Genomic DNA, 26097 nt, shown 5'->3' on the forward strand with positions numbered 1-26097 from the left:
GTTAACTTTCAGAGAAGGAAAGAATGAAGTACCACCCCTATAGAGAGCTGGGTGGCACCTAGAATAAGATCCTTGCTTTAGGCTAGCCAAGCTTGGCAACCCAGACCATTACATGTGTTAATGATGCTTTCCAAATTACAGGAGGAGTCAAGTTCTACACCTTGGAGATGGATTAAAAAGGTTTTTTTTCGTCTTGAGCAAGGGAAAACAAACACAGGAATTTTTCAGAAGCACTACTCCAGAAAAAAAGAAAAAAAATCCTCAGCAACTTGCAAGAACATAACCCTTGGGTGACAGCTCAAGGGCTTAAATAACTTCTTTAAGAAAACCACAGACTGGGAGAGGCGATGCTGGGGTTAGAGCTATTTACAGGCATGAGTCACATTTGATCTTCACAGAGTGGATTGAGTAACAGGGGAAGGATGTCAGGAAACTTTTGCAGCAGCCCAAAGAGAAGAAAAGAAAAGGAAAAGAAAACAATGGAAGGGGAGGGGTTGCTTGTTAGTGAATGAATAGCTGAGGATCCCCTCCTTGCTCCTTAATAGCAGTAAACCATGTGGAAGGGGCGGGGTCAGGGCAGGCGGCGCATCCCTGTGACAGCTTCAGTCGCTCACACTTGGGTTCCACTTACCACCTTCTGCCCTGGGTTGAAGTACCTAAATCTCTCTTCTTTAAACAGGGAAAGGGAATTCTTTGTTGTTGATCACCTTCCTGGGTGAAGTTTGCAAAGCTTTGAAGGGGGATCACATACTCCTTAGAGCTGAACGATGGTTCTTGCAGTGGTTTGGGGACTTTCTCTTCTGACACTCAGATCCTGGGCAGGTAAGTTTTCTGTTTTGAATTATGTTTACCTTGGAAGTGTCTATTCATTTGATTCAGGGGACAAAAGGACCTAACCTGCTAGATATTCCTAATGAGGAAATTAGGGGGAATTGGATCGAAATCCGCATTGAGGAGATCACTCTTCATAAATAAAATAGGTTCCAGAAATGGGAAAGGATTGTAAGTTTAAGAACAAAGATGTTTGATCCTAGAAAAAAAAACAAGGAGAAAGATTTCAGTTTCCAATTCAGAGAACCCCTTAAAGTTAAAAGCAGCCGGAGGAAATGCACCTTTTGTGCTGTAATCTGAGGAGCGTGAAAGCGTTTTATGGGACTGGAGAGTCCTGAGAGACGTGCCAGTAATTTAGGCGGAGAGGTTTAGTCTCTTCTCCTCAGGAACCTCATTCCTTTGCCCTCCCTCAGCCTAACTGCTCTGGTTTCATCTCTTACTCACCTGAGGGAGCAAAACAAGAGAGGGGACAAAGAGCAATCCGGGCCGGACAGCTCCTGACACCCTGCAAAGGGACCCAAGTTGTAGACTGGAAGAAACGGGGACAGAGAGTGAGAGGACTGGCAGTCCCAATTTGCATCATGCAATAAACTGGTTATTCTATGAACTTGCCTTGTGTATCAGCCAGACAGACAAAAAACTATTTTCTTCCCTCCTCAGTTCTTGCGCCATTCAATAAAAGAAAGACACATGTGTAAATGTTTTAAGGGCAGAATAATCCCCTACTTTATATAGGAAACAGAAATGTCAGACCCTTTTTTTTTTTTTTTTTTTACAGTATTTTAAATAAAACACATTTATTTTTTTTCTTCTCGTAAATCTAAAACAAAGCACAAAAAAAGTATAGTTCAGTTCATGTTTCTTTTTCTACCACTTACAAATCTTCCCTCTGTTCGATCACAAGCTCCCCCTCCCCTAAAAACCTCCCCAGACGGTGTGATTGTTTAATATGAAGGTGAGAATACAGAGTCACTAGAGTCTCTCTTGCACTCACCACAGTTTACCTTTCTTGCCCAGAGAACACATGGTTTCACACTCAACTCAAGGAAAGTTTTGATGCAGAAAAGAAATGGAGGGGGGGGGGGGGGAGAGAGAGAATGAGAAGAGGAAGCAAGAGACAGGAGAAGGAAAGATGGAGCATGTGGAAGGAATGAGGAGGAGGGAAGAACAGAGGGAGGAAAGAGAAGTGGAGAAAGAGGGAGATAAGGAAAGAGAAAGAAAGACAGGAGAGGGAGGAGGAGAGAAAAGTAGAGAGTAAGAAAGGAGGGGAACAAAACACAGGAGGAAGAGAGTGGGAATAAGGAACAATGAAGGAAGGGGAAAAAAGGAGAAAATAAAGGAGAAAGAGACAGTTGTAAAGGCAGGTAGGGGGACAGGGAGGAAGAGAGACAAAAGAGAAGGAGAAGGTGGGGACACATGAATAGAGCACGTTTTTAATGAGTCATTTCATTTCTCTGTTATCTTCCATATGTAGTTGTTTACTTTAGATATGAGTTTTAACAAGGAAGCGATATGATACACAAACTCTTTCAGACTTCCATTGAATAAAGTGGTGTAGTTGCCATGTAAGGGGTTATCTTTTTATTGGACTAACTTAATACAAATACTTTCAGAGGCTGAAAGCTTCCCCAGGGGAGTCAGTGGACATTATCCCGAGCCCTGTAAATGGGCCAATACTTGGAGACCTTTGACCAGTGATATTTTACTTTAAGGTGTAGGAAAACTATCTGGAACAACAGAGGCTGTGATCTACAAGCAGATAATCCACAGGAGAACAATGCAGAGCAGAGTGAAAGTAAAAATATGCTTTTTGTTCAAATCAATTGCCCGACATGGCCAGGTTTCGCAGAGGCTGCATTAGGGGCTTATCATTCCACCATCAGGGCCCCTAAAAGGCACACATACCTGATGGCAACTGAAACAAACACGACAGTAGTAAATCTCAGTTACCTGGCTGTGTCATAGAGTTTTAGGGTGGTGCAGAAATGTTTGCCTTTCTGTAGATTTTATTAAGGAACATTATGAACACAGAGCAAGTTGACACATAAAGACCTGGAGACTCATTTTGTCCCTTTCACAATACCACAGATTTCAGTTGATGGCTGCTGTAGCCTAACTTCTCCCAGCACTATGGATCTTCTGTTCTTATCCGATGCCTTTTTAATTCCAATGTTACTGCTTTCATTGGGAGTTAGTTCTGTGACAAAATACATCTTCTTTCACTTTTATTTATTTCTACATTCTTGTATCCCACTGTTATCCAAAAACAAGTTTTGATTCAAATGTTTGAGTCTACCCCCTTCCAGCCTCAAACATTTTTATTTAGAGTATCTGAAAGGTTCACTATAATAAGTATAGTATTCAATTCCTTCTGCCACTCAGATTCAACATTTTGTGAGATACATTAATACAGAATTGTTGTAGTTTAAGAGGAGAATAGATATAAATTGAGTGGAAAAGTACATTCAACTGTTCACCTTTGTAAACCTGAGCTGGGTTCTAGTCAAACAGAGTAGGTATTTCCCTGTTCCAGAGCAGTGGCATAGCTATGTGGGGCCACAGGGGCTTGGGCCCCCCCAAAATTGCCTCTGGGCCTCTGGTTATGCTGGCGGGGGTCCCCAACCCCCCGCCAGTTGAAGCCTTCTCCAGCACCTGTCTCCGACGCTGCCTCATTGCCTGCCCTGCTCAGTGCTCTCTCTTTTTCCCCTCACGTCCTGCACGCTCCTTTTAGTGAACTGCTCAGTTTCACTAAAAAAGAGCATGCAGGATGTGAGGGGGAAGAAAATGCAGGGCAGGCAATGCGGCAGCGCTGGAGAAGGCTTCAGCTGGCAGGGGTTGAGGACCCCCGCCAGCCGAGGTATTTGCTGCAGCAGTGGGGGGGGGGGGGGGGGAGCAGCGGGGGGGGGGGGAGCGGCAGGGTGACGAGGTGTCAGCGGGGGAGGCAGCAGATCAAAATGTGCCCCCCACCTTGGGCTCTGGCCCCCTCCCAACTGCGAGGTCTGGCTACACCCCTGCTCCAGAGGGCTTACAATCTAAAGGTAATGGAGGGTGATGTGACTTGCCCAAGGCCAGAAGGAGCATCAGTTGGAGAAGCATAACTGGAACCTGGCTTTTAGAGCACCACAATAACTGCCAGTGTACTCCAAACAGCTAACATCTCTCTCTAGTAAAAAAAACAAAACCCAAAAACCCTTGAACTACCAAACCTCCCGTCTGCCCATACTGTGCATCCAGAGACAGTTTCAATAATAAAAATACATTTCTTTCTGACTCCAGATATGTCAAAAGGAGACTCAGAATGGTCAGATCAGCATTCCCCTCCCCCTGAGTCTAATTGTATTGTCACACACCAGTGGCGTAGCCACAGGTGGGCCTGGGTAGGCCAGGGCCCACCCACTTAGGGCTCAGGCTCACCCAACAGTAGCACATATTTAATGCTAGCTGGTGGGGATCCCAAGCTCTGCCAGCTGAAGGCTTCCCCCTGATGGTAAAGAAAATGCTACTCTCCACAATACGGCACCTGCGCATGCTCAGTTTTCAGCTCATGCCTGCTGCAGACTGCCAAGGTGGAAAGAAGCATTTTCCCGCCAGATGAGATTTTTTTTTGTTGGTGGGGGTGGGGGAGAACACTTGGTGCCCACCTAATTCTTGCCTAGGCCCGCCCAAAAATCTGTTTTCTGGCTACGCCCCTGTCACACACTCACCAGTATAGTTTTCCCTGGAAAGTACTTGTCTGATTTATGCTTGAAAATATTTAGTATTGATCATCAAGGCTGTCTCAGGTGACAAAATGGTTCCATGACTTCACTGCTCTTTAAGTGATATTAGAAGACAGGACTAGTTGTGTGGTTTTGAAGGTTCATCCTCCTCTTTGGAATGGTCTAGTGCTAGTTGAGTGACAGATATTACAGCCCACAAAAAGTCTGTTTCTTTCTATGACCACATAAGTACATAAGTATTGTCACACTGGTATAGACCAAAGGTCCATCAAGCCCAGTATCCTGTTTTCAACAGTGGGCAATCCAGGTCACATTATATGATCCCCTCCATACTCTGAGGGGCTCCTTAATGGCAGTAAACCATGCAGAGTGGGTGCGGGCGGGGCCGGGGCACGTGGCACCCATCCCTGTGTCAGCTTCAGCTGCTCACACTTACCCTGGGCTTCCCCTCACTTGGGTTCCACTTACCATCTTCTGCCCTGGGCTGAAGTACCTAAATCTCCCTTTTTTAAAGAGGGAAAGGGAATTCTTTGTTGTTGATCACCTTCCTGGGTGAAGTTTGCGAAGCTTTGAAGGGGATCACGTACTTCTTAAAGCTGAGCGATGGTTCTTGCAGTGGTTTTGGGACTTTCTGACACTTGGATCCTGGGCAGATAATTTTTCTGTTTTGAATTCTCTTTTGATTTCTATTTACCTTGGAAGTGTCTATTGATTTGATTCAGACACTGAGTGGGCAAGAGGACCTTAACCTGCTAGGTATTCCTAATGAGGAAATGAGGGGGAATTGGACCAAAATCCGGACTGAGGAGATCAACTCTTATCTTCATAAGTATAATAGGTTCCAGAAACAGACAAGTTAGTGCAAGAAACGTTCATTACAAAATTATTAGCCAGGAAGACTTGGGAAAGCCATAAGTTTATTCCTGGAAAAGAGCTATGACTTTGCCTGGAAAATATTGGAGCTAGAATGCTGGTCTTGATAGATCTTGGTCTGACTCAACATGGCTTTTCAAATGTTCTTATGTTCTTGACACCCATGTCTATTATAAGTAAAATGAAACAGAAGGATTACCACCAGAATCACATGCTCTGGATTTAACTTGCACCTTTTTTCAGTAGTAGCTTAAGCTGATGGACCGACGCTCAGAACTCTGGCGCTATAGTGAACAGCATCGGAAAATACCATGGAACCAGCGCACAAAAATAACTACCCACTACTCAACATTAACAGCATGCTTTAATCTGATCAAGGCATTAACCCTACGTGGCATTGCTCACAATCTGTACTTTGAGTACAACATTGTCAAACTTTTGTGCTTTTTAATTTTCTCACATTAAAACTTTCTTCACTCATATATTCCTTAATTTCTGAAGATCAAAAGGACTGAGACCTATATTTTGCTGTAGTTATTTCTTGCAACATTACACTGATTTTTGTATCCTGCCTCCTCTAGACCAATTGTCCATTAGACGAATTGTCATTAGACCAATTGTCGGGGACCCGAAGGGGGGGAGACACTGTCCCCCATACTCTCTAACTTGGCACCTGAAGTTAGGTTCTGATTGAATGCATAATTTATAGAATACTAGCACTTTTATGCATATAATGAACATGTGAGCACATAAGTGATAGGCATTATTCTATAATTTATGCACACAATGGGGTGAATTCTATATATGGTGCCGAAAAATTTGGCACCGCCAAAAGCACTAGTCTATAACCCAGTCTTATAGTTAGGTGTGGTTTATAGAATAGAACTTACACCCAGGACTCACACCTAACTTTAGGTGTGATCATTTGCACCAACTGAAATGTGGTGCAAATGTACACGTCTAAATTGGGTGCATATCCCCGTATTCTATAACAACGTGTGTAAATGCTAGCAATGTCCCCGTTCCACCCATGCCCCTCCCATTTCCACACCCCCTTTTTTTTTTTTTTTTACTCGTTTCTTTTACACTTTATTATTAGGAGGCTACGTAACTTCTTTGACATCTACACCTTCAGACTGGTTGTTCAAAGCCCATTTCTATAAGTCTTAGATTATAGTAATGTCATCTATGCAGGCTGTCAAAAATGTCTTTTGAGGAAGATTCAGACTATTCAGAATACGGCTGCGCATTTAATTTTTCTGCACATAAATATGGGGGTCCTTTTACTAAGGTCCGCTGAAAAATGGGCTGCGCTGGTATAGGCGCGTGTTTTGGGCGCACACAGATCCATTTTTCAGCGTGCCTGTAAAAAAAAGGCCTTTTTAAAATTTTTGCTGCAAACGGACATGTGGCAAAATAAAAATCAGCACGCGTCCATTTTGGGTCTGAGACCTTACAGCCAGCCATTGACTTAGCATTAAGATGTCATGCATTAACCCTGCGGTAATCGTCTACGCACGTAGAATGACAATTGCTGCCCGGTTTTTGCCGTGTACCAGAAAATAAAAATTATGTTCCGGCATGCGTCAAAAATGAAATTACCGCAAGGACAATGCGGTAGCCGGGCGGTAACTCCAAATTGATGCACGTTGGGTGTACGTAGGCACACACACGGCTTAGTAGTAGCTCCTTTGTTACAGGACCTCCACTGGTTACCAGTGGAAGTTCGAATTCAATTTAAGGTTTACATAACAGTTCATAAGATCCTTTATGGGCTAAGCCTGGTATATTTGCTTAGTTGGATTCAAATGACTAACAAAGACAGAGGCCTCCAAGATAGTTTACTTGTCCATTATACTAATCCTAGTAGACTGAAAAATAGGACCACTTTTTCTGCTAATCTTATGCTAGTCCTTTTGTTATGGAATTCACTTCCTTTACAATTGAGAAAAATTCAGAATTTCCCTGATTTTAAGAAAGCATTAAAAACTTTTCTTTTGAAAAGAACTTTTATCATAATAGAAAGTGGTGTTAAATTTCCTTCTATATTATTTATTATTAGTCTAAAGGATGTCAATTCATAGGGTCTGCCTGTTTGCTTCTTGTTGGGTAGATGCGGAATATAAGAAGTAATGTAAATTTATATATCTATTTATAATAATGGCAACTTGCAAAAGCCATTTATCCAGGTGAATGGGCTGTTTGGAAATTGTTGACCCTTGCTGCAGGTAGAAGTACATGTTGATACTTCTTTGTGTTGTGTGGCTGTCAGGATCAATTTTTCGCTTTGACCGCAGCTGCTGTTTACTGACCTCAGAAGCTACCACCCTAGTCTTGGCAACCAACTAGTCTTGCTTAATGATTAAGCCAGCCCTGGTTGCAAATACCTCAGTTTGCTGATGTGTCTACAAAGAACAATTTGACTTTTCTCCCCTCTCTCAGAGCCTTGTTTCCTGGCAGTGATTAGTGGGGCCATTTCCAAAGTACCCAGTTTCTGGGAATGCTTGCTGAGACCAGCACAGAGATTGTTGGAATAAGTCCCCCTTGTGTTTGGAAGGGACCAAGAGGTGGTGTCATCAGCATGTAATCACTCAAGTATATTCATTATCCCACCGTCACTTGAATTCCGGGATCTCTGACTGTGCCACTTCCGGGCAGCCAACCTTTCATTGTACATCGGACTGAAAACCGCACACTGCCCTGTCAGAGCTGAGCTGTCAGGCACTCTCCCACACAGCCCCTACCCTTTCCCCAGTCAGCTGACTCATGTTACAGGGTCCTCCTTCACTGCCGGCAACTTTCCTGGAAATAAACCATTTTGTTTTCAAGAGTCATGGAATCTGACTGCAAATAAAGACGACCTCTGCAGCCATCCGGGTTCCCTTCTCCCTTCAGCACCATCACCTTATCCAACCACTAGGGATCCTGCCTGCTTATCTCACCCTCAGCACCCCAGGCTTTCTTGAATTCACCTCTGTTAAGAGTCTATTTCATTCATCCTTTATGCTCTGATGCATCGCTGTCCATTCAGCAGTCAAGGGGTAATTTATTAAAGGATTTTTCATGCACAGAGGCCTTTTTATGCTTGTAGAAGTATTCTTATAGAATAACCCCAAGGGTTATGCATGTAAAAATATGCATGGTGCCAAGCAGGTGTGAACTTACAGGCAACCTGCAAGTAGGCATGTTCAGGAGCGGAGTTTGAGCAGAGCACTGTAGGAGTTGTGATTTTCACATGTTGTTTATAAAATACAGTAGGACATTGAGCAAGCATAAATGTCGGTGGCTTTAGTATAGACACGATTTCTACCACTTTGCCCCTGGCATTTTATAAACACACAAACAGACACCTACTCACACATTGGCAAGCTGCTATAAATATTAGCTTCTTACTGTAACTGGAGTGCGTGCGGAAACAGCCAGCAGTAGACGCAACCAGGACAAAAAGTAAGAACTGTAAATTCAGAAAAATAAAAATGAGTGCAACAAATGTAATTACAAGAAAATGCTCTCTTTCAATCCTCAAGTACAGGTGTGAAAGAACCTCAAAGACTCATTTCTCCCTTAATATATAAAAATATGGGACTGGATTCATTACTTGGCACCGAAAAATAGACGCTGGGGAAAATCAGCAAAGGGTGCTCAGGGATGAGCACTCTTTATAGAATCAACATACAACGGAGAGGGTCAAAGTACATAGCACAGGCAGTCCAAAAAAGAAGCACAAAGGGCTTTCAAGAGTGGTACAAGTGTGCTTTATTAATGACCCGACATGGGCCGTGTTTCGGCATAAAGCAATGCCTGCTTCAGGGGTCAATTCAGCCAATCAACACTGAATTGCATAAGCTGTTCCTCAAAATATAGTACTTGGCATAGTGACAACCGCTCTTCACAGGCCTGGTTCACAGCAGCATCTTCTCATAACTGGGTAACACTGTACACTGGTTCCCAATGTGGCCATGTCATTAGATGATATTGGTTTACCTAACTCACATTTTTTGGAGCATCTTACCCCTTATCTTGGATTGGTCTCTTGAAGTTATTTTTCCACCTTTTTTTGTGCTTACCTAACTCACATCCATGTCCTTGGTGCACCTGGAAGGCGATGTTAGTTCCAATGTTTATCGCCACAGACCCTCTGTGGGGTTCAGCTTCCACCACAGCCCTGGCAATAAACATAAGAGGAACAACTTATGCAATTTAGTGTTGATTGGCTGAATTGACCCCTGAAGCAGGCGTTGCTTTACGAAGTTTATGCCGAAAAATGGCCCATTTTGGGTCATTCATAAAGCTCACTGGTACCACTCTTAAAAATCCTGCGTACTTCTTTTTTGGACCGCTCTTTATAGAATAGCATCTAGCAAGGATTCTCGTGCCGAGGACTTGTACCAGCTGAAACCTGGTGTAATTCCTGGTGCACAATTTGGGCACACATCCCCCAAATTCTGTATCGCTGCACATAATTCATTGGCATGCCCCTGACCCACCAATACCCCTGTCATGGCCACGCCCCTTTTCCATTGCACACAAAAGGATTTGGACATGGATCGCATAGAATTGCATGCAGCCAGATCCACGTGCAAATCCAAATTAGTGTCAATAAATGTCAATAATTGATCATTAGCAGCCAGTTATTGATTGTTAACGGCTCATAAACTAATTTGCTATTTATTTATTTATTTGGATTTTGCTCACACCTTTTTCAGTAGTGGCTCAAGGTGAGTACATTCAGGTACACTGGGTAGTTCAATATAATTGTGTAATTGCATGCATTGATTAGTGGAATTAGAAAAGGTTCAAAGGTTCTATACGCTATACTAGTGCATAGATCTCAGGTTCCAGCGTAAATTTGGGCACCCAAATTTTGGCACCGTTTAGAGAATCCAGGGGATGGGGGAACAATTCTATAACTAGGCTTCTCCATTTAGATGCCCCGAGGGCCTGTGACAGAAGCTTATTCTATAATGGAAGTAGTCCCATTATAGAACACAAGCATTACCCGGTATCAATGCACCTAACATCTAGGCACCCAAACCTATGCCAGCCATACAGCTGCCATAATGCAAGTGCCTAAATGCAGCAGAGTTGCGCATACCTTGCAGTACTGCATGGCAGTGGAATAGCTACGTGGGGCCATGGGGGCCTGGGCCCCCGTATATTTGGCCCCCCCTGCCGACAACCCTATTGACCCCCTCCCACTGCCAACCATCCCCCACTGCCGCTGTCGCCGTGGGCTACCTTTGTTGGCGGGGGACCCCAACCCCCGCCAGACGAGGCCCTAGTCTTCCAATGCAAGGCTTTGTTCTGACTCAGAAACAGAACAAAGCCTTGTGCCAGAAGAAGAGAACCTTGGCTGGCGGGGATTGGGGTCTTCTGCCAGCAAAGGTAGGCGACAGTGGCAGTGGGGGAGGGTTGACGGCGGGAGGGGGGTTGAGAGGGTTGTCGGCAGGGGGGGGGTCAAAGTTGGTGGTGGCAGCGGGGGGGTTGGTAATGGCGGCGGGGGGGGGGGCAAAAATGTGCCCCCTCACCTCGGGCTCTGGACCCTCCCTCCTGCCGAAGTCTGGCTACGCCCCTGCTGCATGGTACAACTGGTGTTTTACAATCTACCTTTGGAATTGAGTGGTATGACTGGTTTTTTACAATTCAGAAAACATCTTAAGGCTTATTTATTTAAGAAAGCATTCTTGTGATGAAATTTTATTGTGAAGGATGGTCTATCAAGTGTTTTAAACTAAACTAATACTCTGATCTCTGAGTACTGAAGAATTTTGAAGGCTATTTATTGATTTAAGGCTGATAGTTCACTGTCTTGTCTATTGTTTGTTTTGGTTTTATGTTTGATTTTATTGTGTTTGAATGGAACTCGTTCAGAACTATGGATGGTGCGACTAATAAAGTTTTAAATAAAAGAAGTTATGTGAGAGCCCTACCTATTTATTTATTTGGATTTTGCTCACACCTTTTCAGTAGTAGCTCAAGATGAGTTACATTCAGGTACACTGGATGTTTCTCTGTTCCAGGAGGGCTCACAATCTAAGTTTGTACCTACCTGAGGCAATGGAGGGTTGTGACTTGCCTAAGATCAGAAGGAGTTGCAGTGGGATTTGAACTAGCTGCCTCTGGATTATGTTCCACCCCTATGTATGAGCCCCTTGCAGCTATGTGCTATGCAAGATAACTGTGTATATAGCGCTTAGGCAGCATACTGGCATATATGCAACTGTGTATATAGTTATTTAATTAATTAATTTGGCTTTGACTCATACTTTTTTCATTTGTATCTCAAGGAGAGTAATATTCAGGTACAGCAAATATCTCTCATTATTCTAAACAATTATGTGCATAACACATTCGTAAATGTGAGCACCTAGTTTATTGATATGCTCACTGGAGGCTTTCTTTCATTTTGTTGGGGTTTCTGGGCATTTTGCTTTTATTATTCCTGGGGTTTTCTTTCTATCTTATTTTGGTTTGGTTTCAGGTTTAGCAGGCAGTGTTTACAAAAAGCACATATTTAAAACTAAACAAAATGAATGTTTTCCCTTATAAAGTCTATATAATAATTATGTCTTAAGGTAAGCAGGAAATTATAAAGTATTTTCACATCTTTACTTGTAAAGAGCCAAAATAAAATGTGTAAGGTGCCTCCCCCCCCCCAAAAAAAACACACACATACATTTTTGTCAGACAAACTGGATACTGTCCCCTTGAGTGCAAGACACTCTTCTGGAAATACACGTGTCACACGCAGGGTAATGCAGGCATCTGATTAGCTGATCGCCTTGTAATGCCTCTTTCCTTTATTTTGCTGCACAGATCCTGCGGTGGTGGTTCCACAGGATCCCACCCTAGTGATAGGATCTTCCCTGACTGCCACCTGCACAGTGAGGCCAGAGCTAGCTTTGAGAGCAGAGGACCTGTTCTGGACCCTAAACGGCAGGCGGCTCCCCTGGGAGGTTTCCAAGGTCCTGAATGGCACCACTCTTGCCGTGACGCTCACCAACCTGAATGGATCCAAGCAGCAGTCGGGAGATAACTTGGTGTGCCATGGCAGAGATGGGCGCATACTTGCTGGCTCCTGCCTCTACGTTGGATGTAGGTTTCATGTTCTTTGGTTTAGCAAGACATGGGCTAACTGTAAGTTTCTAAATTAAGAGCAAGTCAACAATCTAAGGTGACCAGACAAATATATGAAGTGTAGGAATAACCTTTTCTCCAAGGGTTATCAGATGACTCCATGCCACCCAGGACAGACTGAGCCTTTTCTGGTTTCTGTCTTCCCATGCATCGGTGAAGGTGTTGTTCTGTTGTCCTTAAGAGACACAGGGACCATTTTTCCATGCATGTGTTAGGGTTAAGGTGAAACCATGACCAGTTCAGCTTATTCAGGATGAACTGATGTAGCCTTGTGTTCTCTACTGTTGATTGATTACCAAACATCTGAAGGAGAGAGGAAGAAGAGTGAGAGGACCAGGGCTGCTGTAATCCTGAGACAGTGAGAGAATGTCCCTTTCTTTTATAGCAGGTGTTTGAGATATTGGATGGTTTAGGGACTGGGTATAGGGTAACAGAACATTGTGCCTTTACTTTGCCTATTCAAGTTGTACGCTGTGCCATCCAATGGGCATTTGATGGTCTCAGTCTAGTTCCCCAAGGGCAGATGTTCCCAGTACCACCCCTTGCCTGGTTAGTGGGACGTCTTTCAGAAGAGAAGCCAACATCAAAATTGGTATGGGCACAGAGCATCTCCCAGTGGTAGTCTTTTCAAGGCAGAGCTGATGGCATGTGGGGTGATGGGGACAAAATGTGCACTGTTTTAAGCATTAGTTGTAAGTAAAGAACCTGGTCCTGGGTAAAACTCTTGCTGAATCACCTCTCCACTATTCAGGAAACAAAACTGACTGTATACTGTTATACACTCACTTCCAGAGACTGAGATAATCCATCAAAGACTAGAGAAAGGAGTATTCAGGCTCTGCAGCAGGCTGGCGGGGATATGTCTCAGAGAGAGATCATTCAAGCATTACCACTTGAGGAAATGTGTTAGGAAGATACTGATTATCACAGCTACCCATCCTTACCCTGTGTACAGTATTTTCTGAAGCCCTGGGTATAATAGCTCTGAGGAGTTCTATGTATTACTTGAGTCACAGGTTGAATATTTGTAACTAAGGAGCTCTGTGGAGCTACCTATACAATTCTGCATTTTGGTGATGAAAACCAAAGTGATTTTGTTATGTATTTTTTGCCAACTATGGTGCCTAGGAATTCTGTTGTAAAATTTAGGTGGGCGCCAGTCCAAAACTGAAAGAGATCCCAAGTCCCCCGTAGGTCCTTATCAATCTAGGCACTAATTTACCTTCTGGGTTCTTTCTCTTTGCTTTCTCCCCAGTGCCTCCGGAGAAACCTATGAACATAAGCTGCTGGTCCAGAAATACGAAGGATCTTACCTGTACTTGGGCCCCTGGAAGTGAGGGAGAAGCCTACCTCCACACCAACTACACCATGAAATATAAACTCAGGTATACACAGACAGTCTGGCTACATTCTCAGATTGCCATTTTAATCGCTTACTTGACAAATTGCCATTCATTTGAGAAGTTTTAGGACACACGCAACCAAGTACACAGGAAGGGATCTGTAGCAGCATTTATTTGGGGCTTATTGCTACAATGAGACTTACTTACTCCCCCCCCCCCCCCTGTTTACTAAGCCATGCTAGTGGCTGCTGTATGCTAATGTCGGCACAGCCCATTCACTTGAAATGGGCTGTGTCAGCATTACCGCACAGCAGCCGCTAGTGTGGCTTAGTAAACAGAGGGGTTTATTAGTCGTCTATGTGAAGAGATTCACCCAAGACAGTGAATTTACCAGACACAGCATGGGTGAGAAGAAAAGGAAACATACATTGTCATTATAGATGTATGGAGCTATATTGCTAGGTTAAATAAATCATAGTGGTGTGGAGGAGTGGCCTAGTGGTTAGAGCACCAGTCTTGCAATCCAGAGGTGGCCAGTTCAAATCCCACTGCTGCTCCTTGTGATCTTGGGCAAGTCACTTAACCCTCCATTGCCTCAGGTACAAACTTAGATTGTGAGCCCTCCTGGGACAGAGAAATATCTAGTGTACCTGAATGTAACTCACCTTGAGCTACTACTGAAAAAGGTGTGAGCAAAATCTAAATAAATAAAGATTCCATTCAGAATCTCAAAAAATAGCAACATTCTGTGTAGAACCCCAAAGAATATCAAGATTCTGGAATCCTAAAGAGTGACAAAATTCCATGCAAAATCTCAAACAGTAGCAACATTCCATGTAGAACCCTAAGAATAACAAGCAGAGGAGTGGTTAGAGCACTGGTCTTGCAATCCAGAGGTGTCTTGTTCAAATCCCACTGCTGCTCCTTGTGATCTTGGGCAAGTCACTTAAGCCTCCATTGCCTCAGGTACAAACTTAGATTGTGAGCCCTCTTGGGACAGAGAAATATCCAGAGTACCTGAATGTAACTCACCTTGAGCTACTACTGAAAAAGGTGTGAGCAAAATCTAAATAAATAAATATAACTGTTGGTAGAGTAGAACCAGAGATGCCAATAGGAGGGATATGGATGTTATAGAGTGTTTCTACTATTGATTCTATAAATAGATAGTTACATGGAAATACTTTTAAAACAAATAGGAGGAAATATTTTTTCACTCAACGAATAGTTAAGCTCTGGAACTCCTTGCCGGAGGATGTGGTACCAGCGGTTAGTGTATCTGGGTTTAAAAAAGGTTTGGACAAATTCCTGGAGGAAATGTCCATAGTCTGCTATCGAGACAGACATGGGAAGCAACTTCTTACCCTGGGATTTGTAGTATGGATTGTTGCTACGATTTGGGTTTCTGCCAGGTACTTGTGACCTGGCTTGGCCACTGTTTGGAAAACAGGATACTGGGCTAGATGGACCACTGGTCTGACCCAGTATGGCTACTCTTATGTGCTTATAGATAAATAGAATGTTTTAGGCATATATTGATTGGATAAATAATTGACTCCTTCTTCCTATGGAAGTGAGATCTATGGATGCCTTGATCTCTGCAGGTGGTATGGCCGAGATAACACATGTCTGGAGTATCACACTGTGGGACCATATTCCTGTCACATCCCAAAAGACCTGGCGCTCTTCACACCCTATGAGATCTGGGTGGAGGCTACGAACCGGCTGGGATCCACCATCTCTGACACCATCACCTTAGATATTCTAGATGTGGGTAAGAAAGAGTGAGCAATCTCTTACAAGGACTTTTGGTTGAACCCTTTATATTCTTCAGCCAGTAAGACATTACATCAGTCTGACTTTCACTTGTTTAAAGGTCAATAAGTATACTTTGATTGGATTTTTAATAGAAAAAAGGCTGTGGCTTTCTGGGTACTTGCAAGTTTTAAATCTCTAAATCTCTAGCACTCTGGTTATCTAGACGCTCTCAGACCTCTTCTCTGGTGCCTAATCTACATGGTTCTCCCCTTAAGCTTGTTGATTCCTTTCGGTACTTGGGAGTCATTATTGACTCCCAAGTTTCCTTCCCCCCCCCCCCCCCCCCCCGATCTCATCTGTTGTTCGTTCCTGTTTTGCGACTCTTCGATCTATTCATGTTCTCCATGCCATTTCATTGGCTTTCTATTCAGTTCCATGTACAATATAAAATTTTAACTTTAACTCACAAAGTTCTTTACTCACAGACTCCATCTTATTTGTCATCTCTGATCATTCCTTACAATCCTGTTCGCTCTCTGCGTTCTTCATCCCTAAATCAGTTAACCACTCCTGCCGTAGCCCATACTAGACTCCGATCAATGCGTCATTCAGCATTCTTTTCACTAAGTCCTACTTTGTGGAACTCGCTCCCCTTCCCCCTTCATGTGGAGCAGTCTCACCAACAGTTCGAAACTACACTTAAGACTCGTGTATTTTCTATTGCTTTTTCCACCGATGTTTGAGTGGGGTGCTGGCCAACTGCCGAGTAGTTAGGTGCTTCTACCTATTCTCATCTATTTCTACTGGTTTTACTTGTTTCTTTCTTTCTAATTTCCTTTATTTCCCTGTTACCTTTTAGTTGGAGTTCCTTTCCTGATTTTATACTATATTGTTTTTATATTTGATTGTAAACCGCTTTGATTTTATGAAAAGGCAGTACATCAAACCTCAAATAAACTAAAGTAAATTTGCATAGTACTTAAACTGCCTTTGGAAGCAGAAATGGATCTTGTTAGAATCGCTTCCACTCCACCTCACACTCACCCACTCCATGACCTGTTCTTCTTACATAGACTTTATAGAAAGATGAAGGCTTTATAGAAGGATGATTCATGCCATTCTACTCTACTAAATAAGATGTTCTCTTTCCTCACTTAAGTCCTACTCAGTTCCAATTATATCCCAAAGCCACCTACTCATCTTCTCTAGACAGTAAGCTTCACAGAGCAAAGACAGTAAAGTGCTACATACTTCGGTGGCACTATAGAAATGATTAGCAGTAGTCATAAAAGCTACTACAGTGCAACCTTCTGGGCTAACAGAATGTATTCTGTAGGGAATGAAAGGGCAATTCATTGTTTCTAAAACTCCCAACCTTCACTCATTGCTATGGAGAGGTCAATGCACAGCAGTACAGAGAGGGATTCAAAGCACACAGCAAACAATACAAGAAAGAAAGCGCCAAGAGCCTTCAGATCCGTCCTCTGTACTGCTGTGCTTTACAATTGTGAGGGAAGGCCTTCAAGAACTGAAAACACGTCCTTAGCTAAAAAAAAGGACGTGTTCTAGATCTGAAGGCTCTTGGTGCTTTCTTTCTTTTATGGAAAAGTCAACCTCATGCACAGATGTGCTTAGTGGAGGGTGTGATATCAAGCTTTTCCTTGTTTGGGGCATTCAGTGTACAGCTGATATGAAATTCCTGTTAACAGTTTGAGAAATATCTTCATTCTCCTTCCAGTAACCACCGATCCTCCATTGGATGTCCGTGTCACTCGAGTTGGGGATCTGGAAGACCAGCTGATCGTCCGCTGGAGCTCACCACCAGCTCTCAAGGATTTTCTCTTCCAAGCCATGTATCAAATCCGCTACAGAGTGGAGGAGAGTGCAGAATGGAAGGTTAGGCATCCCACATCTGATGTTACAATTCACATGTAGAGGGTGTCCATGATGTGAAGGTCACCCTTTATGGAAGGCTGACCTCTAGTGGTAGTACCACGAGACTACCTCTAGAGTAGTATTTTAAAGCTGCAGCCGTTAGGGCAGGAGTGAGTGGGGTTCACTCCTGCCCTGAAGACCTACTTGACTACCAGGGACATAAAGTTAGGCCTGGGGGGAACTACTGACACATGGGGAGAGGGGCTTAGTTTGGGGGGATTTTGATGGCGGGGGAGGAATTTGTTCTCTGCTGTCAGGGTCCCAGAGGGGGATATTGGAATCAGGAGGAAGAGCATTTCTAATGGTGATAGGGTTCAAGGAGTGGGACAGGTAATGTTGGGGGGGGGGGGGCTTTGGAAGGAAGAAAATGTGTGTGGCAGGCAGGACACCGCTGACAACTATGCAGGGGCCAGCTGATATTCTGTTCTGGCACCTACATAGCTAAGTAACCAATGTTAGGACTCCTTTTTATGCAGTCCTATTTGGTCGCTTAGCTATGTGGATGCTGGCACTGAATATTGACAGCACCAGTTCCTCCCCAACCCCAGCTCCGGAACGCCCCTCTCCGGCCTCCCTAACACTTGGCCAGTCAGAGTCAATATGCTTGGTTAAGTGCCACTGAGTATCGGTGGCTAGCCCACTAAGTATGATTTAAGTGGGCAGGAGCCTCCCCTGCCTGCTTAAATTGCTTTGAGTATTGGGCAGATTAATGTTTTTGGCACAACCACTCACAAGTCCACAATAAAGCATTTCCTAAGACAGGCCACTGTCAAACCACTATTGAGCATTCAATCCTACAACTATTAAGCACAAAAGGAACATCTTATATATTTTGTCTGCCCTAAAAGATATCAAGAAAGATGGATGACCTATGGGAAATAAATGGACATAACACCGAGGTGGAGTTATTTGTGGAGTTGAGGGAGTGAAAGTAGATTTAGCACTGAATTTGCTGCCTTGAATCTGAATGGCTTTGATTTGTTGATGAAGGTGGTGGATGACATCGGGAATCAGACATCCTGCCGGCTAGCTGGATTGAAGGCCGGCACTGTCTACTTTGTTCAGGTCCGGTGTAATCCATTTGGGATCTATGGATCGAGGAAAGCCGGGATCTGGAGTGACTGGAGTAACCCCACCGCTGCCTCCACTCCTCGAAGTGGTGAGTAACTGGTTTATCTGTCTTCGCAAGGCGACAGCACTAACAGTGATACACATGACACAGTGGACTTGCACTAGCCAGAGCCATTATTAGGGGTTTGCATTTGTGAGCATGCATTTGGTTTATTTGAGCACACATCCTATATAATAAAACGCACCTCCAACATTCTGAAGCTGACTGCATGGCTGAGGCATTCCTGCTCTCTGTATCCATCTCCTGAATTGACATCACGTACTTCCGGGTTCGTCACAAGCAGAAGTGACCAACCACATGAGGTTTCTCGGCTTCAGAATGTTGGAGGTGCATTCTATTAAATAGGATTGGTCAGTTCCTTGAAGCACAGCCAGAGTTCAGCGTCCTGCACAGTAACGCTCAGACACCAGAGAGAGGGGGGGGGGGGGCTGACACCACAGAAAGGGAGGGAGGGAGGGGGGGCCTGACACCAGAGAAGGGGGTGGGGAGGTATCTCTGTCACACACTCTCTCTCTCTCTCTCTCTCTCTCTCTCTCTCTCACAGTCAGTCTTTCTCTCACTCTCACACACTGTCTCTCACACACTCTGTCTCACACTGTATTACATTCACTCTCTATGTGTCACACAGTCACTCACACACTCTCTTGGTCTCATACACTCAGTCTCACAGAGACTCTGTGTCTCACACACACTCTCTCTCTTGCACACACTGTATCTGTGTGAAACACACTCTCTCTCTCTCTCTCACACTGTGTCTCACATATGCACTTGCACACACTCTCATTCTCACACACACACTCTCTCTCTCACAGACACCCTCGCATCCAGACTCTCTCTCTCTCTCACACACACACACACTCGCACATTCACTCTCTCTCTCTCACACAGACACTCTCTCAAACATACACACTCCGAGGAAAACCTTGCTAGTGCCCGTTTCATTTGTGTCAGAAACGGGCCTTTTTTACTAGTATACCTATGAATTAACATGCATACATTCTGTGCATTTTTTGTTGTTTTACATGCAAAAAATGTCTACATAATAAAAAGAATATGTCAAACAAACAGGAAAAGTGTCCCCAAACTGGAAAAAATTTGTTTCAAAGGAGTTTTTATTGGCCATACACACCCCTAGCCATTAAAATCTATGGGCCCAATATTCCAGAAGAGCGTACTGTCCATTTAAATCGCCTGTCCAGGGTAACCGGGCATTTTCAGTGGCACTTAACCGGATAGCGCCGCTGAAATGCCAGGTTACCACCCAAGCTGAAACTGGCTATTTTGGGAGCATTCCAGTGGCAGAGTCGGCACTTAGCTGGTTAAGTGTCGATTTTCAACACTTTTCTGGCTAAGATAACGGCATAAACCAAAAGGACCAGACTGAAGACCACAAGCCGGCTTTTACAGGCATTAATGTCTATGCTCCGTTTCAGATAGCACCAGCGTTTTTGTGCTTATTCTTTCTACCCCGTGTAATTTTGGAGGAATATCTGTATATGTCAATTTGAAGACCCCTGAGGAAGGCCTATTTGGCCAAAACACGGATCATGTAGGGTCCTAATAAAACTATTTTGGTGCTCTTACTCTTTGTGGTCGTCAGTCTGGTCCTTTTGGTTTCTTCCGCTCTTCTTCTGGTTGCTTGTGCGCTTTGCGGAAGATTTGGACCCTCTTTTGGTTGGCCTCTAAGATAACGGCATAAAATGTAGTCCTACCTTCATGCTGTTCTTCATGCCTGGTTAGGTGCCAAATATCACACTTAACCAGCTATGTTCTCGCCACCTGGAAATTCAGTGCCGGAGCCTGGACATAACCTGGCATTGAATTTCCAGGTATAATGTCAATTGCGATCAGCAAAACGCTGAGCACTTCCAGCTGAATATCAGGCCCTGCATCTATGGAATACCATCACTAACTCTTAAAAGGCTTTACAACCTTCAAATAATTAAATTGCTATTAGTTATATAGTTAATATAGAATCATGGAGCACAAGGACCAGTTCAAACCCTTCTCATCTGCCTATTTCCCTTTCAAAAAAGAAAAAAGCAAACAAAAAGGTACCAGATCCAGGCCAGTGGCAGCCTCTACTTTCCACTCCAGCTGCAGGGGGTAAAACGACAGCTGGTGTGGTTAAAAAGTGAGGTGAAGGAAGCTATTAGAGCTAAAAGAAAATTCTTCAGAAAATGGAAGAAGAAACTGACTGAAAATAATAAGAAACAGCATAAGGAATGTCAAATCAAATGCAAAGCCCCTGATAAGAAAGGCTAAGAGGGACTCTGAAAAAAAAGATTGCGTTGGAGGCAAAAATGCATAGTAAAAATTTTTTTTAGGTATATTAAAAGCAGGAAGCCGGCAAATGAATCGGTTGGACCGCTAGATGACCGAGGAGTAAAAGGGGCGATCAGGGAAGACAAAACAGTAGCAGAGAGAATAAATGAATTCTTTGCTTCGGTCTTCACCGAGGAAGATTTGGGTGGGATACCAGTGCCAGAAATGGTATTCGAAACTGACAAGTCGGAGAAACTTAATGAATTCTCTGTAAACCTGGAGATGTAATGGGGCAGTTCTACAAACTGAAGAGTAGCAAATCTCCTGGACTGGATGGTATTCATCCCAGAGTACTGATAGAACTGAAAAATGAGCTTGCGGAGCTATTGTTAGTAATATCTAATTTATCCTTAAAATTGAGCATGGTACCGGAAGATTGGAGGGTGGCCAATGTAATGCCGATTTTTAAAAAAGGCTCCAGAGGAGATCCAGGAAATTATAGACCGGTGAGTCTGACGTCGGTGCCGGGCAAAATGGTAGAGACTATTATTAAGAACAAGATTACAGAGCATATTCAAAAGCTAAGCATGGATTAATGAGACAAATAGTCAACATGGATTTAATGAAGGGAAATCTTGCCTCACCAATCTACTACATTTCTTTGAAGGGGTGAACAAACATGTGGATAAAGGTGAGCCGGTTGATATTGTGTATTTGGATTTTCAGAAGGCGTTTGACAAAGTACCTCATGAAAGACTCCAGAGGAAATTGGAGAGTCATGGGATAGGAGGTAGTGTTCTATTGTGGATTAAAAACTGGTTAAAAGATAGAAAACAGAGAGTAAGGTTAAATGGTCAGTATTTTCAATGGAGAAGGGTAGTTAGTTGGGTTCCCCATGGGTCTGTGCTAGGACCGCTGCTTTTTAACATATTTATAAATGACCTAGAGATGGGAGTAACTAGTGAGGTACTTAAATTTGCTGATGACACAAAGTTATTCAAAGTTGTTAAATCGAGGGAGGATTGTGAAAAATTACAAGAGGACCTTATGAGACTGGAAGACTGGGAGTCTAAATGGCAGATGAAGTTTAATATGAGGAAGTGCAAAGTGATGCATGTGGGAAAGAGGAACCCGAATTATAGCTATGTCATGCAAAGTTCCATGTTAGGAGTCACAGACCAAGAAAGGGGTCTAGGTGTCATCATTGATGATACGTTGAAACCTTCTGCTCAGTGTGCTGCTGCAGCTAAGAAAGCAAATAGAAATTTTAGGTATTATTAGGAAAGGAATGGAAAACAAAAATGAGGATGTTATAATGCTTTTGTATCGCTCCATGGTGCAACCGCACCCCGAATATTGTGTTCAGTTCTGGTCGCCACATCCCAAAAAAGATATAGTGGAATTAGAAAAGGTGCAGAGAAGGGCGATGGATGGGACGACTTCCCTATGAAGAAAGGCTAAAGCGGCTAGGGCTCTTCAGCTTGGAGAAAAGGCGGCTGAGGGGAGATATGATAGAGGTCTATAAAATAATGAGTGGAGTTGAACGGGTAGATGTGAAGCATCTGTTTACGCTTTCCAAAAATACTAGGACTAGGGGGGCATGCGATGAAGCTACTAAAATGTAGTAAATTTAAAACTAATCTGAGAAAATGTTTCTTCACTCAACGTGTAATTAAACTCTGGAATTCGTTGCCAGAGAATGTGGTAAAGGCGGTTAGCTTAACGGAGATTTAAAAAGGTTTGGATGGCTTCCTTAAGGAAAAGTCCATAGACCATTATTAAATGGACTTGGGGAAAATCCACTATTTCTGGGATAAGCAGTATAAAATGTTTTGTACTTTTTTGGGATCTTGCCAGGCATTTGTGACCTGGATTGGCCACTGTTGGAAACAGGATGCTGGGCTTGATGGACCTTTGGTCTTTCCCAGTATGGCAATGCTTATGTACTTATGCAGAGAGTTTAAGAAGACTCTCTAGCTTATTTTCGAAAGGGAAAGATGTCCATCTTCCGATACAAATCGGGAGATGGACATCCTTCTCTCAGGATCACCCATATCAGCATAATTGAAAGCCGATTTTGGGCGTCCCCAGCTGCTTCCCGTTGTGGGCATGACCAAAGTTCCCGGGGGCATGTCAGAGATGTGGCGAAGGCGGGACTGGGGCGTGCCTAACAGAGGGGCGTCCTCAAGCGATAATGGAAAAAAGAAGGGCGTCCCTGACGAACACTTGGCCGACTTTACTTGGTCCTTTTTTTTTAATGACCAAGCCACAAAAATGTGCCCTAAATGACCAGATGACCACCAGAGGGAATCGGGGATGACCTCCCCTGGCTCCCCCAGTGGTCACTAACCACCTCCCACCCTGAAAAAAGCAACTTTAAAAACGTGACTTTTTTTTTTTTTTTTTTAAGAGTATAGGTGAAGGACCTCCTTCGCTATGCCTCCGTCCCTGCGACGGCAGTTGAGGATGTCCTTCGCTATTTATTTATTTAGATTTTGCTCACACCTTTTTCAGTAGTAGCTCAAGGTGCATTACATTCAAGTACACTGGGTATTTCTATGCTTCTGTCCCTGCAACGGCAGTCGAGGATGCCTCCATCTAAAATGTGGATGTTTGTGAGAAGGATATCCATGCCTGCTATGCCTCTGACACCCCCTTTATTTATTGGATTTTGGATCAAAAGTAGCAGAAGTGGGATTTGAACCAACCACCTCTGGACTGCAAGACCAGTGCTCTAACCACTAGGCCACTCCTCCACTCCCTTGAAATTTGGCCATTCCTATGGGGGGGCAGTATGCAGGTCCCTGGGGGGGGGGGAAGTATGTGTGTGTCAGCAGAGGCATAACGAAGGCGTGGACGTCCTTCTCTCAAACATTTTGGACGTCCTCAACTGCCCCCCCCCCCCCACAGGGATGGCCACATTTCAAGGGAGTGGAGAGGAGTGGCCTAGTGGTTAGAGCACTGGTCTTGCAATCTAGAGGTGGCTGGTTCAAATCCCACTGTTGCTACTTGTGATCCAAAATCCAACTAAATAAAGGACCATAGCAGGCATGGATGTCCTTCTCACAAACATCCACATTTTGGACATCCTCAGTCTTCAACTGCCGTTTCAACTGCAAAGGACATCCTCAACTGCTGTTGCAGGGACAGAGGCATACAAATATCCAGTGTGCCTGAATGGAACTCACCTTGAGCTACTACTGAAAAAGGTGTGAGCAAAATCTAAATAAATAGTGAAGGTTGTCCTCAACTGCCATCACAGAGGCATAGCGAAGGACATCCTTCACCCATACTCTAAAAAAAAAAGACAAACGTTTTTAAAGTTGTTTTTTTCGGTGTGGGACGTGGTTAGTGACCACTGCATGCCTTTTTCCATTCAGTTAGTGCATCAGTTAGTCCACTGCAGTGCCCCCTATGGTGCCCAGTTGGTGTCCTGGCATATCAGGGGGACCAGTGCACTACGAATGCTGGCTCCTCCCACAACCAAATGACTTGGATTTGGTTGTTTTTGAGATGGACGTCCTCAGTTTCCATTATCGCCATAAACCGGGGATGACTATCTCTAAGGTTGACCTAAATGTTGAGATTTGGGCGTCCCCAACCGTATTATCCAAACAAAAGATGGACACCCATCTTATTTCAATAATACGGGTTTCCCTGCCCCTTCATCAGGACGTCCTTAGAGATGGTCGTCTCCATTCGATTATGCCCCTCTCTGGGCTGATCCAGCAGAAGATCAACACTGTTGTTGCAGTAGTGTAGACTCTGAACTCTGGCTTCACCCTTTACGTCTCTGTAGTTACAAATCCTCTGTACTTATCTCAGGTTTTCTTGAGTTCCTGCATTTGTCTTGACTCCACTGTGAGGCCACTCCATGCATTCAGCCCCCTTTCTATGAAAAAATATCTCCCTGTTGTGGGGCTTCCAGGGAAACCCTTCTCACAGCAGGGTGTTGCACATGGTGTAAAATGAAAGAAAATATTTTAGCAATCTGAAATTATGAGTCAAGAATTCTATTTCCCCAGTCAGGGCCGGATTTAAGGTCTTGGTGCTTTATATGCAAGACCAGATAGCACATCCTAGAGAGCAGGAGGTGGAAGACTGTCAGAGATCCCCAAGATTGGAGAGCCAAAAGAGCACAGAGGAAGGCAATGGTGCCTCTTTGGAGCAGCATACACATGTGGCCCTAAAGTATATGGGAGCAGGCTTCTCTTTGGCCTGGTTAGTTGATGCTGTCAAAATTTCACACCTTGCTGTTGCCTGTGTTGTCTATGTCTCAATGCAGGCCTGCACCCAGCAGATGGGTAGTTCTGATGCTAAACCCTGAAACTTTCAGTTGGGTTTGGTTTTCAGGATATCCACCATGCATACTCAGGAGCTGCACTTTAATACACACTATGTTAATTTCCATAAAAACAGAAAAATGAAGGCAGATAAAGACCATATGACCTATCCAGTCAGCCCATCCATACCATCTACTATCCCTTCCTCTCCCTAAGACATCCCATGTGCTTGTTCCAAGGTTTTTTGAATTCAGATACTGTCTTCGTCTTCACCACCTCCATTGGGAGGTTGTTCCATGCATCTACCATCCTTTCCGTGAAGAAGTATTTCCTCAGGTTACTCCTGAGTCTATCCCCTTTTAACTCCATCTTATGTCCACTCATTCCAGAGCTTCCTTTTAATTGAAAGAGACTCGCCTCCCTTGCATTTATGCCATAGAGGTATTTAAACATCTCTATCATATCTCCCCTCTCCCGCCTTTATACATATTGAGATCTTTACATTTTATGACGAAGACTACTGACCATTTTAGTAACCATCCTCTGGACCAACTCGATCCTGTTTATATTGTGGTTACCCTGAAAACTATACATGGTTGTGGGGTGGTCTTGATGATCAAGTCTTAGAACCACAGTACCAAGAAGAAGTACGCAGCTGTGGAATGCACTTCCAACCCACTTGAAAGCGATCAACAAATTAACTAACTTCCACAAATCTCTGAAGACCTATCTCTTTAACAAAGCCTACCACAAAAACACATAACCAACATAACACACCCACCTTTATTAAGAATGTATCTCTTTATAACGGCTTGAATAAA

At 43.8% G+C, this 26097-nt stretch overlaps 1 protein-coding gene across 2 annotated transcripts in view; it reads left to right on the forward strand.

The window, feature by feature from the left end:
* Positions 1-596: 596 nt before the first annotated feature.
* The window catches only part of LOC115480115 (cytokine receptor-like factor 1), a 30572-nt gene continuing 5071 nt past the window's right edge, over positions 597-26097 (forward strand). For both annotated transcript variants that reach the window (XM_030218594.1, XM_030218593.1), the window contains exons 1-6: positions 597-822; positions 12240-12518; positions 13816-13945; positions 15508-15677; positions 17400-17557; positions 18587-18755. In XM_030218594.1, coding sequence (XP_030074454.1) covers positions 768-822; positions 12240-12518; positions 13816-13945; positions 15508-15677; positions 17400-17557; positions 18587-18755 — 961 coding nt within the window. In that variant the 5' untranslated portion in view covers positions 597-767. The remainder of the gene's footprint in view (positions 823-12239; positions 12519-13815; positions 13946-15507; positions 15678-17399; positions 17558-18586; positions 18756-26097) is intronic.

This window comes from Microcaecilia unicolor, chromosome 11 (assembly GCF_901765095.1).
Source record: "Microcaecilia unicolor chromosome 11, aMicUni1.1, whole genome shotgun sequence".
In the NCBI taxonomy this organism is placed as follows: Eukaryota; Metazoa; Chordata; class Amphibia; order Gymnophiona; family Siphonopidae; genus Microcaecilia; species Microcaecilia unicolor.